The sequence below is a fragment of the Mus musculus genome, chromosome 10 (assembly GCF_000001635.26).
Source record: "Mus musculus strain C57BL/6J chromosome 10, GRCm38.p6 C57BL/6J".
NCBI classification, from domain to species: Eukaryota; Metazoa; Chordata; class Mammalia; order Rodentia; family Muridae; genus Mus; species Mus musculus.
Window position 1 is genome coordinate 61,413,416 of NC_000076.6, and position 14,228 is coordinate 61,427,643.

The following is a 14,228-nucleotide window of genomic DNA, read 5'->3' on the forward strand; positions in this document are numbered from 1 at the left end:
ACTCCCTGTGGCAGCTGTGCGGGGCCTCAGAGGTTATCTCTCAGGTCAGTCCGTCTGGGGAAGTGAGAAAGTGCCATCCTCTGCCTGAGAAAAAAAGCACTTCTGGCCTTTCAGGAAACAGCCCCGGGACTGACTAGCGAAATGCCCTTAATTAACAGAGAAGACTGATGCGATTGCAGGTCTGTGTCCCGACAAGACTGCCGAGTCTTGGATCACCTTCCAGTGGAGCAAGAGAAGGCAGGAGATGGAACAAGCTTTGTCAGACAGTCCAGGGAGAAAGCCCAGATCCCCATGCAGCTGGCTGCCAATACACACAAGGAATGAGCTCTGTCTGCAGCCTAAAAAATACTCTTCCTACAAGATACATTTGTATGCCCGGGGGGGGGGGGGTGGTGGTGGTGGTGGTGGTGGTGGTGGTGGTGGCACACGCCTTTTGCCTTTAATCCCAGCACTCAGGAGGCAGAGGCAGGGGAGGCAGAGGCAGGCGAAGCAGAGGCAGGTGGATTTCAACCCCAGCCTGGTCTACAAAGTGAGTTCCAGGACAGTCAGGACTATACAGAGAAACCCTGTCTCGAAAAAAAACAAAACAAACACCCCCCCCCCAAAGATACATTTGTACAACCTTTTTTTCTGAGATGGGGCCCCATTTGTTTCATTCAAATGTAGCTGAGGCACGCCTGGGAGCTCTGATGTTTGGGTCTCCATCACCTGGGATTCTAAGTATTGCCTAGGTTTTGTTTTGTTTGTTTTTTTAAATGAAAAAAACATTTTGCATGGTGACATATGCACTTGGCAGAGGCAGAGGCAGAGGCAGAGGCAGAGGCAGAGGCAGAGGCAGAGGCAGAGGCAGAGGCAGAGGCAGAGGCAGAGGCAGAGGCAGAGGCAGAGGCAGAGGCAGAGGCAGAGGCAGAGGCAGAGGCAAGTGGATCTCTCTGAGTTCAAGGCCAGCCTGGTCTACATAGTGAATTCCGAGATAGCCAGGAATACACAGGAAAAACCTGTCTTAAAAAGCCAGAAAGAGAGAGAGACAGAGAGAGAGAGAGAGAGAGAGAGAGAGAGAGAGAGAGAGAGAGAGAGAGAAAGACAGAGACACAGAGACATAGATAGAGAGACAGAGAGAAGGAAATTTAACAGTTTTTTTTTAATTTATTTATTTTATGTATATGAAAACACTATTGCTCTCTTCAGACACACCAGAAGAGGGCATCAGATTCCATTACAGATGGTTGTGAGCCACCATGTGGTTGCTGGGAATTGACCTCGGGACCTCTGGAAGAGCAGCCAGTGCTCTTAACTGCTGAGCCATCTCTCCAGCCCCATGCCTTCTGTTCCAGCCCCCATTTATAAAAACTTTAAAACATGTATTTACATATTTGTGTGTGTTGTGCCATGGCAGAGGGCAGGCTGCAGGAATCGATCATCCTTCACTACGTGGGTCTCAGGGATCGAACTCAGGTCTCCAGCTTTGGCTACAAGTGCTTTTATCCACTGAGCCCTCTCAAAAGTTCTTTCTTTTCCTTCTCTTCCCAGCTCTCTTTTAAGGGGAAGCACCATGAGTTGACACATGGTTCTGGGGGATGGGCAGACCTGCCTCTCCCTCCTGATGGCTCTGTCTAGTGTCTCCTGGGCCCCCAGCACAGCACTTCTAAGCATTCACTCTGCTTCAGGTGTCTTGGACATGGGGTAGATGATGAAGTGGATGGAAGTTTCCAGCAGAATGGCCGATGTGTGTGTCTCTCCATAATTAGCCACTGTTATTACCATTAACTTCAGTTCTTACACTTTCCATGTGCCACACCAGACAAGAGATACAGGATGCCAAAACGTAACCATTCATTTCAAGAACCTTCTAGGGCTGGTGAGATGGCTCAGCAGTTAAGAACACTGGCTGTTCTTCCAGAGGTCCTGAGTTCAATTTCAGCACCCACATGGTGGCTCACAACTATCTATAGGAGGAACTGATGCCCTCTTCAGGCAGGTGGATGTATATGCAGTAGAGCATTCATACATGAAATAAATAAAAAGAAAAATAAAAAGAAGAAGCTTCTATCCAGTACTGAAGGTACATCAATCACCTTTATCGTTCCTTCTCAGATCTTGATGGGTAAGTCTGCCCTTAGCCACCTGGACCTCCCAGGAGGTGAGAGGCTGGCAACCCCAGGTTTTAGAATCCCCATCTCTTCAGCATCACTCTGCACGGTCATGCTTGCTGTTCTTGTTTTTATTAGTCCGGATCTCACCATGTAGCCCGCTGGCCTGGCATGCCACCTGCAACTCACCCCTGGAACTTGCTACTTGGGGTCAGGCTGGCCTTGAACTCAGAGGGATCCTCCGGCCTCTGTCTCTCAGAGTGCTGGGATTAAAATCATATCCCACAATGCCTAGCAAGCTGTCATTGTCTGAGTTGTACATGCTAGGACCCAGGGGCCATTGGCCTCTGGGGAGAGGTCTGCTGCAGAAGGCAGGACCTCCTTGTTCCCTACACTATAAGCATCCAGATGTTTGTTTAATTCTTTCATCAGGGTTCAGAGCCTCCCATGCACTTCAGCTTTAAGTGGGTAGGAGGAGATCTCGCCAGCTGTTTTACTGGGGACACATCCTACTAGGTAACTTGGCCCACCCAGGTTTCCAAAGCCTTCAGATAAGAACCCCTGGGGTGCTCGATGAATATGTAGATAGCCACGCCCTCTCTCCAAATTCCACTTCTGAAGTCCGGAGGGAATTTTGGGGCTTAACAAACAGTTCAGGAGACAGCGTCCTTGGGCAAGTCCACACAAGTGCTCTGCACTGTTGTGGGCGTGGGGCTGGGGCTGGGGCTGGGGCTCAATTCCTATTGTTTTTACTTAGCACGCAGGAGACCGCTGGTTCAAGCCTCAATATCACAGAAATCAGGGCACACGTAATGAGTAAGTAGGAGGTAGATAGAGGATCGCAAGAGGAGCGATCCGATTCTGAGGTCATCCTCAGCTACAAAATGAGTTCGAGGCTAGCCTGGGCTACACAAGACCCTGTTTAGGGTGGGGTGGGGAGCTTAAGACTAGACTACGGTATTGAATGGGAGGGCAGAATAAGCCAACTGGTAGTTCATCAGGATAGTCAGGGTGCCTGCAACCTCAGGCTCCTTTCAGCTGTTTAGAGCAGTTCCTACAGGATCACGCAGGTCTGCGGGCCCTGTGTGTCTCCCTCTGCTTCCAGCACCTGCTCATCCCGCAACTTGTGAGAGCGCCCAAGTGGGTAAAGTACCCAGCACATAGTAGGTGTTCAGTAAATGTTAGGCAGCTGCTAATGTGCTAGTTGGAGGCTTGAAGGGGGCAGGGTGGGGGTGGGGAGTAACTAAGAGAAAACTAGTCATGGAGGAGGAAAACATGGGGGCGGACTTTGGGACAGGAATTTACATTTCTTTAAAGGTAATTTCTATCCCGCCTTCCCTTTTGAAAACACAAAGGCTAGGATCTTTCCATCCTGCAAATTCTCTTCTCAATGGCTCCCTTCCTAAGAACTCAATCATTTATGCAGCGTGAAAGAATGACCACCCCTTGCCCTACCACCCCTTACCCTAAGCCTTACGCGTATGGCATATTTGTTACATTGAATTTCCTCATAAACAAGAAATATGACTGAGGACAGTTACTTTGAGAAAAACCAAAGACATTTAATTCTGTCTTGGGCAGACAAAGTCAGCAGGTCTGGAGAGTGACTGAGATGTCCCAGGGCTCTGCCCCGCAGGCAGGAGATGCAGCCAGCAAACCTCCAGCTTTTCTTTTCCACCTTCAAAAACTCCCATAGCAAGCAGGTAAGGACCTGTCACCCTCAAACCACCAAGAATCAAGATTCCCTATAGCTGGGCCTTCAGCTTCCAGTAATTATTCCCCTTGCTCCCCAGGAGGGCACTTTGGTATTTGAAGCTGGCATTTGTCACCAAGAACAAGGTCCCTAGAGCTCATCTTTTGTTTTGTTTTGTTTTGTTTTGTTTTTCGAGACAGGGTTTCTCTGTGTAGCCCTGGCTGTCCTGGAATTCACTCTGTAGACCAGGCTGACCTCGAACTCAGAAATTCACCTGTTGGGCTGGTGAGATGGCTCAGTGGGTAAGAGCACCCGACTGCTCTTCCGAAGGTCTGGAGTTCAAATCCCAGCAACCACATGGTGGCTCACAACCATCCGTAACGAGATCTGGCGCCCTCTTCTGGAGTGTCTGAAGACAGCTACAGTGTACTTACATATAATAAATAAATAAATCTTAAAAAAAAAGAAATTCACCTGTCTCTGCCTCCCGAGTGCTGGGATTAAAGGTGTGCGCCACCATACCCGGCTAATCTTTGTTCTTTCAAATTCTCAATAACCCCTAGTTACCTAGGGGCCTTGCCAATGAAGGATGTAGCTCAGGCTAGCCTGGTGCTACCCAGAAGAGAGGACTGGCCCCTAGCCCAGCACTCCCTACCTGTTTTTGGATGAACTGGAGAGGACCGCGAGGGGTCCAGAAGAGGCAGAGTAAGGAAGCCATTATTGTGGTTCTGGGGTTGAAGCCAGCCAGGGCTCCAACACACCTCTAGCTCATCAAGCTTCACTCGGAGCAAGCCTTAGCCCGCTGTCTCAGCAGGGAGACTTCCCGAGGTAGAGGGGCAAGGTGCGGGGCGGTTTAGACTCAGAGTCTGTATGCACCCCTAACTCCCCCCCCCCCCCCCCGCCACAATTTCTCTGTAGTCTTTCTCAGCACATCACACCTCCCCTCAGCAGGGGCTCCCCTGCCCTGCCCCTCCAGGGTGGTTATAAGTTCTTAACCTATAGGTTATAGGCCTCTCCGGAGGGAGGGAGGGAAAGGGGCGGGGCGGCGGCGGCTCAGATATAAGGGACCCTGGTGTTGTTTGCGGGTCCAAACAGCCCACCATGAGTGCCCACAGCCTCCGCATCCTTCTTCTTCAAGCCTGTTGGGCTCTACTCCACCCGCGCGCCCCGACCGCGGCCGCTTTGCCTCTGTGGACACGGGGGCAGCCCTCGTCACCGTCCCCTCTGGCGTACATGTTGAGCCTCTACCGAGACCCGCTGCCTCGGGCGGACATCATCCGCAGCCTCCAGGCGCAAGGTAGGCTGCAAGCCTGGCCTCGCCAGCACTTAAGGGCTCACGGCCGGGAGGCGCGCGATGGTTGCAGCGGGGACTGAGCATCAAGAATCGTCCAGAGACTGGGATTAATTGTTTCTCCGTGGGCAGGCTCAGCACAGCGCTAGTGGCGCGATCGGAATGGAACCAGGGGCCACCGCCTTTCCGGTCGGTCCTACCTCTAATGGTAGAGGGTAAAAAGGGTAGGGCGTGGGCCGGATTGCGCCACTGAGCACCTGCGAGTCTCAGTTTGCCCATCTGTAGTTTAGAAATCGTAAGACCTTTTTGATAGACTTATAGAAGGGACTAGGTGACAACGCCCCATCTCCCCCAGAAACGCTCTGCCCAGAACCGGGCGTAAAATAAAACAAGTCGTTACTGGTTTTATCCCGGTTGCAGCAAGTGACACCAGGAACTAGGGCTCAAAGATCCGAAATTAGAGATCGGGTGTAGAAAGTCCAGAACTCAGGCAACTCTCGTGGTTGGGCGGTGTCAGGTGTCCTTGGTGACCAACAGGCTCGGAACCTACTTGGATCGAGGTGTTCGTGTGTGTGTGTGTGTGTGTGTGTGTGTGTGTGTGTGTGTGTGTGTGTGTGTGTGTGTGTGTGTTTGACCCAGCGACCTGAGTGATGCTCACCAGAGTAGGCCGACAGGTGGGTGCCCAGGAGAGGGAGTTCGGACTCAGGACTACCTTCCTGGGCGCAATCAACATCTCGCCTCTTGGGCAGCTTGGCCAGCCCGCTCCTCTGTCCTCTGGGGCCAGACGGCCCTCCGCGGGACCCGGACGCAATCCACATCTTCTAATCCGGTCTGACCCGCCGCCCGCCGGCCCTCACGACCTGGAGGCGGAGTCCCTAGTCCCCTGCCTGCAGCGTCTGGGCTGTGACTGCCGGTGACCCTCTCTTGAAGGGTCATCTGGGGACCGCGGAACAGGACAGCCTGGAGGGCAAGGCAATGGGAAATCAGTGGGATGCTAGGCCCCTCCGCCTAGGGTCGGACAGAGGTAAAGCCGGGAAAACATACCTTTCCAGTTCACTTCCCTTCTAGAAAGTTCTGGAAGGTTTGTATGGTGATGGGACAATCTGGGATGCAGAGAAACTCTTGAGGTCCATCAGATTCGGTTTTGCAGTCACCTGAGCCCACGGCAACATCACTTTGATTTTTGTTTGCTTTTGTAAATCAGGGAACTACTGTCTCCTGGCTTGTTTAAATAAACCCAACCAACTTTAGCGTTTTAACTATTCCACCAATGGTGTCGGAGGCCTTCATTTCAGCAAAAATGCTCTACCTGGATGTGGTCTAGAGGAGAGGGGCATCCCAGGCCACTCCCTCAGTACTTCATCTACTCCTGCATAGCAGAAGTGGGGTCTGTCAGCTGTCTGTGCCCACTTGTTCAGCATACTCTGGTGCAAATGGCAGTACCAGGGTGTGGGGGGCAGGGAGGCAGTTCGTGTAAAGCTCTGGCAATATGGGAAGCCTAAAATGGCAAGACCCTCCTGGGCTGAGGGGAGGGGCAGCCGAATGGCCTGAGATGCAGCTCTTTAGAATTAGAGGTGGCTACATGTGCTAATGATTCTTGTCAAATCCACACGGTGGGGGCGGAGGGGGGGTGTCAGGGTGTTCCTGAACCCCTTCCGCATGCCCATCCTGTTCACATTTATAGTATGGGTTGTTCAATGAGCTAGAGCTATATTGGGAGGACCCTCTATCCCAGGAAACCCTGGGAGTGGCCAGTGAGGAAATAGTTTCTTCCTGCCCAGCCTTCTCACTGGCCATCACAGTCACTGGTGAGGGTGCTCACTGGGGTCACTGCTCTCAGCCCAGGGTCTTGTTGTGCCTGGCCACCACAGTTTATTATGAGTTCTGGGCACAGGCAAGGAGACCCTTGAAACAGCCAACCTTTGGATACTTTGGTTGTGTTGGACAAAGCATCTCTCTGAGTATCTCAGTTAATCGAAGCACAAGCTATATGAAGCCCAGAGAAGGAAAACCACCGGGCCAATGTCAAACTGGGACTCCTCAGGTCATGGTGGACTTTGGCCGCTGCTTTTAACTGTGGAGCAGGGACACCTGCCTCGCTGAGAGACCTTTTGCAGACACTTAGGGTAAAAGTTTCAGATTGCTCACAGGCTGCTGGGCAGAAGAGGGCATCCTAGCTAGCACCCAGGGTCAGTGGTGTTTGGGGAGAGTCTCCGAAAGGGCTGGTTATTTTCCCCTTATGTCGCTAATGAGGAAGGAAGTGGAAATTAATTGAAATGGCAGCTAGAGACAGGCAGAGGGACAGAGTTTTGGGGGGCTGAAGTTGTGGGGAGAGAAGCTGCCAGAGGCTGAATTCATGTCAGCCCAAAGATACTCTGGGAAGTGGTTAAAAACTAGGAGCCAGCCGGGCGTGATGGCGCATGCCTTTCAAATCAAAAAACAAAAACAAAACAAAACAAAACAAAAAACCCCAAAAAACTAGGAGCCATGCTGGAGCACCCTGATCACTGCCACCTCCAGGACTGCTCAATACACCCATCAGAGTCCTTGCTTTGTTGTTGGTTGGTCTTACTTACTTATTTCTAATGAACTAGACTCATGTAGTTTGCTCTGGTCTCGCATAGCAAATGTCCTCAAAGCTGGCCATGAAATTCCTGGTCCTCCTGTTTCTCCATATCCCAAGTGTTGAGATTAAAGGCCTGCACCACTACTCATGACTGTAATGCAAAAGAGAGGAAAGTAGGCTTGCAAAAAGTGAAGGATCACTTGTTTTGTTTTTTTTCGTTTTTGTTTTTGTTTTTCGAGACAGGGTTTCTCTGTGTAGGCCTGGATGTCCTGGAACTCACTCTGTAGACCAGGCTGGCCTCGAACTCACAGAGATATACCTGGCTCTGCCTTCTGAGTACTGGGATCGAAAGTGTGTGCCACCAGCACAGGCACCATCTAGTTCTTATGTGCTGTCCTCTGACTGCCCAGGGTGTCTTTTTGGTTTTTCGGACAGGGTTTCTCTGCATAGCCTTGGCTGTCCTGGAACTCACTCTGTAGACCAGGCTGGCCTCAAACTCAGAAATCCACCTGCCTCTGCCTCCCGAGTGCTGGGATTAAAGGCGTGCGCCACCACGCCCGGTTTGCCCAGGGTGTCATAAAGAGATGAGCAGAGGGCTAGAGAAATGGCTCAGTGGTTAAGAGCACTGGATGCTTGCTCTTCCAGAGGTCCTGAGTTCAATTCCCAGCAACCACAAGGTGGCTCACAACCATCTGTAATGGGATCTGATGCCCTCTTCTGGTGTGTCTGAAGACAGCAACAGTGTACTCATATACATATATAATGAATAAATCTTTAAAATATATATATATATTTTAAAAATCCTGAGAGAGAGAAAAAAAAGTCGAGAGAGAGAGAGAGAGAGAGAGAGAGAGAGAGAGAGAGAGAGAACCAGAAGAGGGATTTGGGGTTTGCAGTCAAGCAATTTCAAGCTTACTCCTAGCACTAATCTCTTCTCTCCCCTCCCCCCCTCTCTCTTGCTTTCTCGCTCTCGTTCTTTCCTTCCTTCCTTCCTTCCTTCCTTCCTTCCTTCCTTCCTTCCTTCCTTCCTTCCTTCCTTCCTTCCTTCCTTCCTCCTGGTCACCCAACCCAGTCCACCCAATTTCTAGCCCAGGTTGATCTTGAACTTTCAGTGAAGTTAAGGATGACTTTGAACTTGATCCTCTGATTCTACCTCTGGAGGGTAGAGATTGCCGGCTTGCTCCACCACACCCATAGTTTATGCAGTGCTGGGGATCAAATCCAGGCCTTTGGGCCTTATAGGCACGTGCTCTCCCAACTGAGCTACATTCTCTCACCCTTTGGTTACTTTTCAAGCTAGGTCTCACACACAAGCCCTTGTACTTCCAACACCTCCATTTTCTTTCATCTCTAAAATGGACTATTTCTGAGTGTGTGTGTGTGTGTGTGTGTGTGTGTGTGTGTGTGTGTGTGTGTACATATATATGCATATATGTATGTGTGTATACAGTCTATCTATGCGTGTATGCATATACATATATATCTGAGTATATATGGTCTATCCCAGCTCCTGAGAGGCTGGGACAGAAGGATGAGGTCCAGGATGAGTATCCAGTTGAGGATAAATAATAGCAGGTTCCACTGGGCAGTGGTGGCACATACCTTTAATCCCAGCACTTGGGAAGCAGAGGCAGGTGGATTTCTGAGTTTGAGGCCAGCCTGGTCTACAGAGTGAGTTTCAGGACAGCCAGGGCTACACAGAGAAACCCTGTCTCGAGAAAACCAACCAACAAACAAAAATAGCAGGTTCCAATTCTGCCTCAGTATGAAACTACTTCAAAAAGCCAAAATAAGTCCGATGGACTCAATAATATTGCAAGCCAATGGGGTGGGTGAGGGTGAGAGGTGGGTGGCAGGCAGCCTGTCCAGCTGTGGTTAACAGAACTCTCTCACACTGTTTCTATGATTTCTCACCCTGCCCCCCAGATGTGGACGTGACCGGACAGAACTGGACTTTCACGTTTGACTTCTCTTTTTTGAGCCAAGAAGAGGATCTGGTATGGGCGGAGCTCCGGTTGCAGCTGCCGGGCCCCATGGACATACCCACTGAGGGCCCACTCACCATTGACATTTTCCACCAGGCCAAGGGGGATCCAGAGCGGGACCCCGCTGACTGCCTGGAGCGCATTTGGATGGAGACGTTCACCGTCATTCCTTCTCAGGTCACGTTTGCCTCAGGCAGCACAGTCCTGGAGGTGACCAAGCCACTCTCCAAGTGGCTAAAGGACCCCAGGGCACTGGAAAAGCAGGTGTCCAGTCGAGCAGAAAAGTGTTGGCATCAGCCCTACACCCCACCTGTACCTGTCGCCAGCACCAATGTGCTCATGCTCTACTCCAACCGGCCTCAGGAGCAGAGGCAGCTAGGGGGCGCCACTTTGCTTTGGGAAGCTGAGAGCTCCTGGCGGGCCCAGGAGGGACAGCTGTCTGTAGAGAGGGGCGGATGGGGCAGAAGGCAACGCCGACATCATTTGCCAGACAGAAGCCAACTGTGTAGGAGGGTCAAGTTCCAGGTGGACTTCAACCTGATTGGCTGGGGCTCCTGGATCATCTACCCCAAGCAGTACAATGCCTATCGCTGTGAGGGCGAGTGTCCTAACCCTGTGGGGGAGGAGTTTCATCCTACCAACCATGCCTACATCCAGGTATGATGCTTGGCTGCTAGATGGTGTGTGTGTGTGTGTGTGTGTGTGTGTGTGTGTGTGTGTGTGTGTGTGTGTGTTCAAGCATTGGGAGAGGGCGCTCTCTCTATCTAGTTCTCTCTCTAGTTCTCCCTTTCTCCCTCTCCTCTCCCTCTCTCTCTCCCTCTCTCCCTCTCTCTCCCTCCCTCCCTCCCTCCCTCCCTCCCTCCGGCAGTCCGTCCGTCCGTCTGTCTGTCTCGTTACATGGCCCAGGATCACCTTGAACTGCTGATCCTCTTGCCTTCACACCCCTCGTCTGGGATCACAGGCATGCACTATTACAATACTGGGGATCAAATCCAGGACCTCGCCCATGCTAGGCAAAGGACTGAGCCACATCCCCAGCTTTTCCCTGTTCCCATAATTAGGTGATGGGGAGGGAATAGAGTAGACCTCTGCTCCTCCAGCTCTGACATTCAGAATTTGGACTAGGCAAGTCTTCGCGATCTAGCTCATTACTCATTACATTAAGCTGCTTATTTGCTGAATGCTATCTTTTTCGAGGCTGGTAACATGTTTCACAGGCATGGCGCGCGCCCGCGCGTGTGTGTGTGTGTGTGTATGTGTGTGTGTGTGTGTGAGGTGGGGGGGGGGGTTCGTGAGCTGGTTCCATGGGCAGCATTCTATTTATGAATGAAAATAATTTCCTATTTTTGTACCAGAAGCTAAGTTTTCACTTTAGCCAGAAATAGTAACTCTGCCTTTGCCCCAGCAAATGCAAACTGACCCTCCCTCCTTCCTCCCTTTCAGAGCCTGCTGAAACGATACCAACCCCACCGGGTTCCTTCCACGTGCTGTGCCCCCGTGAAGACCAAGCCACTGAGCATGCTTTATGTGGACAATGGCAGGGTCCTCCTGGAACACCACAAGGACATGATTGTGGAGGAGTGTGGGTGCCTCTGACAGAGCCAGGGGGAGTGCTGAAATTGGCTTGCATTCCACAATGCTGATGAACTCCAAGGAGACTCCATTGTGTCTATCCAGGGAGCAGAAACGTTAGAAGAGTTCTGCCTGCTGGAGCTAAAGAGAAAAGCCCCGCCCCCTGTGCATACAGTGCTCTTAGACCTGCCAAGCCAGAGAGAGGCTACCGTGGCATGGCAGGATGGGGAAGCCTTGCAGGGGCTGGCTCGCTGGGCTCCCTGGAAATAGGGTTTATGAACTGCTTGAAATTGTGTGCAAAGGCTGGGGTGTATATATATATATGTATATATATATATATGTATTTATTTTTGATGCCATCTGTAACTTTCTTGTATTCTCAAAAGTGGTCTGTGACCTGCTGTCCCTCCCTCAAGATTAGTATATATTTTATTAGATTATAAACGAGCCATTTGGTTCTCCCTGCCTCAAGCTGTGGTAGGGAAGACCCACAACCTTCTGGCTGGCTGGCAGTGACATACTGGCCTTGGTCAGGGGCTCTCTGATCTCTAATGACTTGCCTAAAAAAGCCACTGTCCAGTTCTCCAGGGCCAGTTGGTGCCTTTGACCAGAGAGGTGGGCACTTGTCCAAGAGGGGACTGGCCATGGTGGACTTTAGAAGCCAGAGTCCTGAGATGTATGCTTGGCAGACACAACCCAAGTCTATTAAAAGTCTGTGACAATTCACCTCTGTCTCACAATGTGTTTCTAGGTTCCTGAGTTCCGATCCAGCAGGGGATGGGCTTGTGGTCTTAGCTTTTGCAGAGGTTATGTGAGGTGTGGGGAACTCACTGCCTGGCATCCCCTAGTAAAACAAAAAGTGGGAGAGCCTGATGCATATGTGGGAAGTGCCTCTGAGAGCTTGGGAATGACTGGCCTAGTAGCAGACACTTGCTTAGTACACGTAGGACCCTGAGTTAAACCCCAGCATGAAAAAGTCAGGTGTGTAGTGGAGCACACCCTTAATTCCAGCAGTTGAGGCAGAGGCAAGCAGGTCTCTGAGTTCTAGGACAATCAGAGCTACACAGTGAGACCCTGTCTCAAACAAAAAGCTGCATGACAGGGAGGGCCATGGGGCTTCATGTCCTCTAGGCCTTCTCCATCTGAGTCTTTCAATCCTTAAAGTTTAAGGCCTGTTAGGCCCGGGTACCCTAACTGCAGGTTCTAACTGCAGGTTCTGCGTGGCATAGCAGGAGGCTCGGCTTGCAGTAGAAAGTTCTACCACTGAGACATCTGAGTATCTCTGTTCTTTTGGCAAGGTTGAGGGGTGGAATTGAAGTCCACAGGAAACACCCCCTCTCCCCTTTCCCAGGATACTCATCCACTTTTGTTCCAGCTTTGGTTGAACCAAGCCAGTGAAACTGGTCCAGAGACTGGGCTGGCTACAGCCTAGCCTGGGATTGAGAAAGCTAAACCCAGGAGCGCTGAGCAGAGAAATGGGCTCAGTCACCACAGGGTTCTGCCTTGGGTTTTGAGTCAGGATCTCTCTTTAGTCCCGACTGGCTTCAAACTCTAGGCGATTCTCTCTTGCTTGACTCTCAAATGCTGGGATTACTCACCTCTACCAAGTGTTGACTTCCAGGCCTCAGGTCCACTGTGGAGTTTAAGTTCTTGGAGGGAAGTGGCCTCCCAGGACACTGGGAAGCAGGTGCCTACAGTCCCTACACAGCACGACAGGGCCAAAGGCCATGGTTATTTGTGGCTTCAGCTTGTGGGAGTGTTTACAGTTGGCTGTTCTGTGAACTTGGGACAACAAAGCTCCCTGGTGACAAAGCACTGCCCTATGTCAAGTGGGGGATAAGGACACAAAGTGACCACTTTACACGTGCTGATTGTGGTCACCATGCTGGCTGCAGGACCACCATGAGGCCCTGGCCAGGGCTATCTGGGTATCAGTTCCTAACAATGGTTCTGGATCTAGTCCATGGCTTGGCTGAAGGCCTTGGACATTTCTATCTGAATGTGGGCCTGCAATAGTTATTTGCTCCCAAGGCAAAGGTCTGGTGTTCTGCAACTGCAAGCAGGGCCAAGAGGAAACTGCCTTGCCTTCCTGGCAGACAGTGGGTGGGTAAGCAGTAGCAGAGAAAGACAGTAACCAGAAGAGGGAAAGCACACAGGAAAGCACACAGCTGTGACACTCTGCACTCTAACCTGGGTTTATCGGCACCTTAAGAACCCCCTTATACAGGGGGCTGGAGAGATGATGGCTCAGCAGTTAAGAGCACTGGCTGCTCTTCCAGAGGTCCTGAGTTCAATTCCCAGCAGCCACATGGTGGCTCACAACCATGTGATTGTAATGGGATCTGATGCCCTCTTCTGGTGTGTCTGAAGACAGTGACAGTGTAGTCATATACATTAAATTAAAAAAAAGAAAAACCTGTTATAGTAGGAAGATCTCCCCCTGCCTTCCCCCCACCCCAGAACCCACCCCTGCATGGCGGCTCACCACAGGCTGGCAATTCTCTCAAACCCAGCTGAGCTTAACATATTTTGAGAAGAGTCTCACAGTGTAGCTGGTCTGGAACCCACAGTATTACATACTGCTTCAGCCAAGCAAGTGAAGGGAGTGTGTATCACTTGAGGTTTTTTTGTTTTTGTTAAAGATTTATTTATCTATTTATTTATGTATGAGTACTCTGTAGCTGTCTTCAGACTCACCAAAAGAGAGCATCGGATCCCATTACAGATGGTTGTGAGCCATCATGTGGTTACTAGAAATTGAACTCAGGACCTCTGGAAGAGCCGCCAGTGCTCTTAACCCCTGAGCCATCTTTCAAGCCCGATTTGATTTTTTACAAGAACCGGTTGTACTGGCATTAGGCATAGATGCTCCTGACCTAAAAACCTGTAAAATGATTTCTTCATTCTGATAAGATCTAAGAACCATGTCACGGGCAGCAAAGCTCCTGAACAGCAAGGCTGGAACTAAGGCTCGAGCAACCTAACCTCCACACTGTCTTTTGTCTTCTTCTTAAATGATTGATTTATTTTA

The 14,228-nt window shown here is 50.8% G+C and overlaps 1 protein-coding gene across 1 annotated transcript; it reads left to right on the forward strand.

The window, feature by feature from the left end:
* The first annotated feature begins 4,556 nt into the window (after positions 1 to 4,556).
* Nodal (nodal) lies at positions 4,557 to 11,923 on the forward strand. The gene is made up of 3 exons (NM_013611.5): positions 4,557 to 5,080; positions 9,567 to 10,282; positions 11,069 to 11,923. The coding sequence occupies exons 1-3, from the start codon at positions 4,885 to 4,887 to the stop codon at positions 11,219 to 11,221; spliced, it is 1,065 nt and encodes a 354-aa protein (NP_038639.2). The 5' UTR covers positions 4,557 to 4,884; the 3' UTR covers positions 11,222 to 11,923.
* Positions 11,924 to 14,228: the final 2,305 nt, after the last annotated feature.

What these genes read in the sequence shown, in the direction of transcription:
- Nodal (NM_013611.5), top strand. Translation starts at nt 4,885, where the DNA reads ATGAGTGCCCACAGCCTCCGCATCCTTCTTCTTCAAGCCTGTTGGGCT. An exon ending in CCGCAGCCTCCAGGCGCAAG is followed by an intron (nt 5,081 to 9,566) that starts GTAGGCTGCAAG and finishes CCTGCCCCCCAG; the next exon opens with ATGTGGACGTGACCGGACAG. An exon ending in CCAACCATGCCTACATCCAG is followed by an intron (nt 10,283 to 11,068) that starts GTATGATGCTTG and finishes CCTCCCTTTCAG; the next exon opens with AGCCTGCTGAAACGATACCA.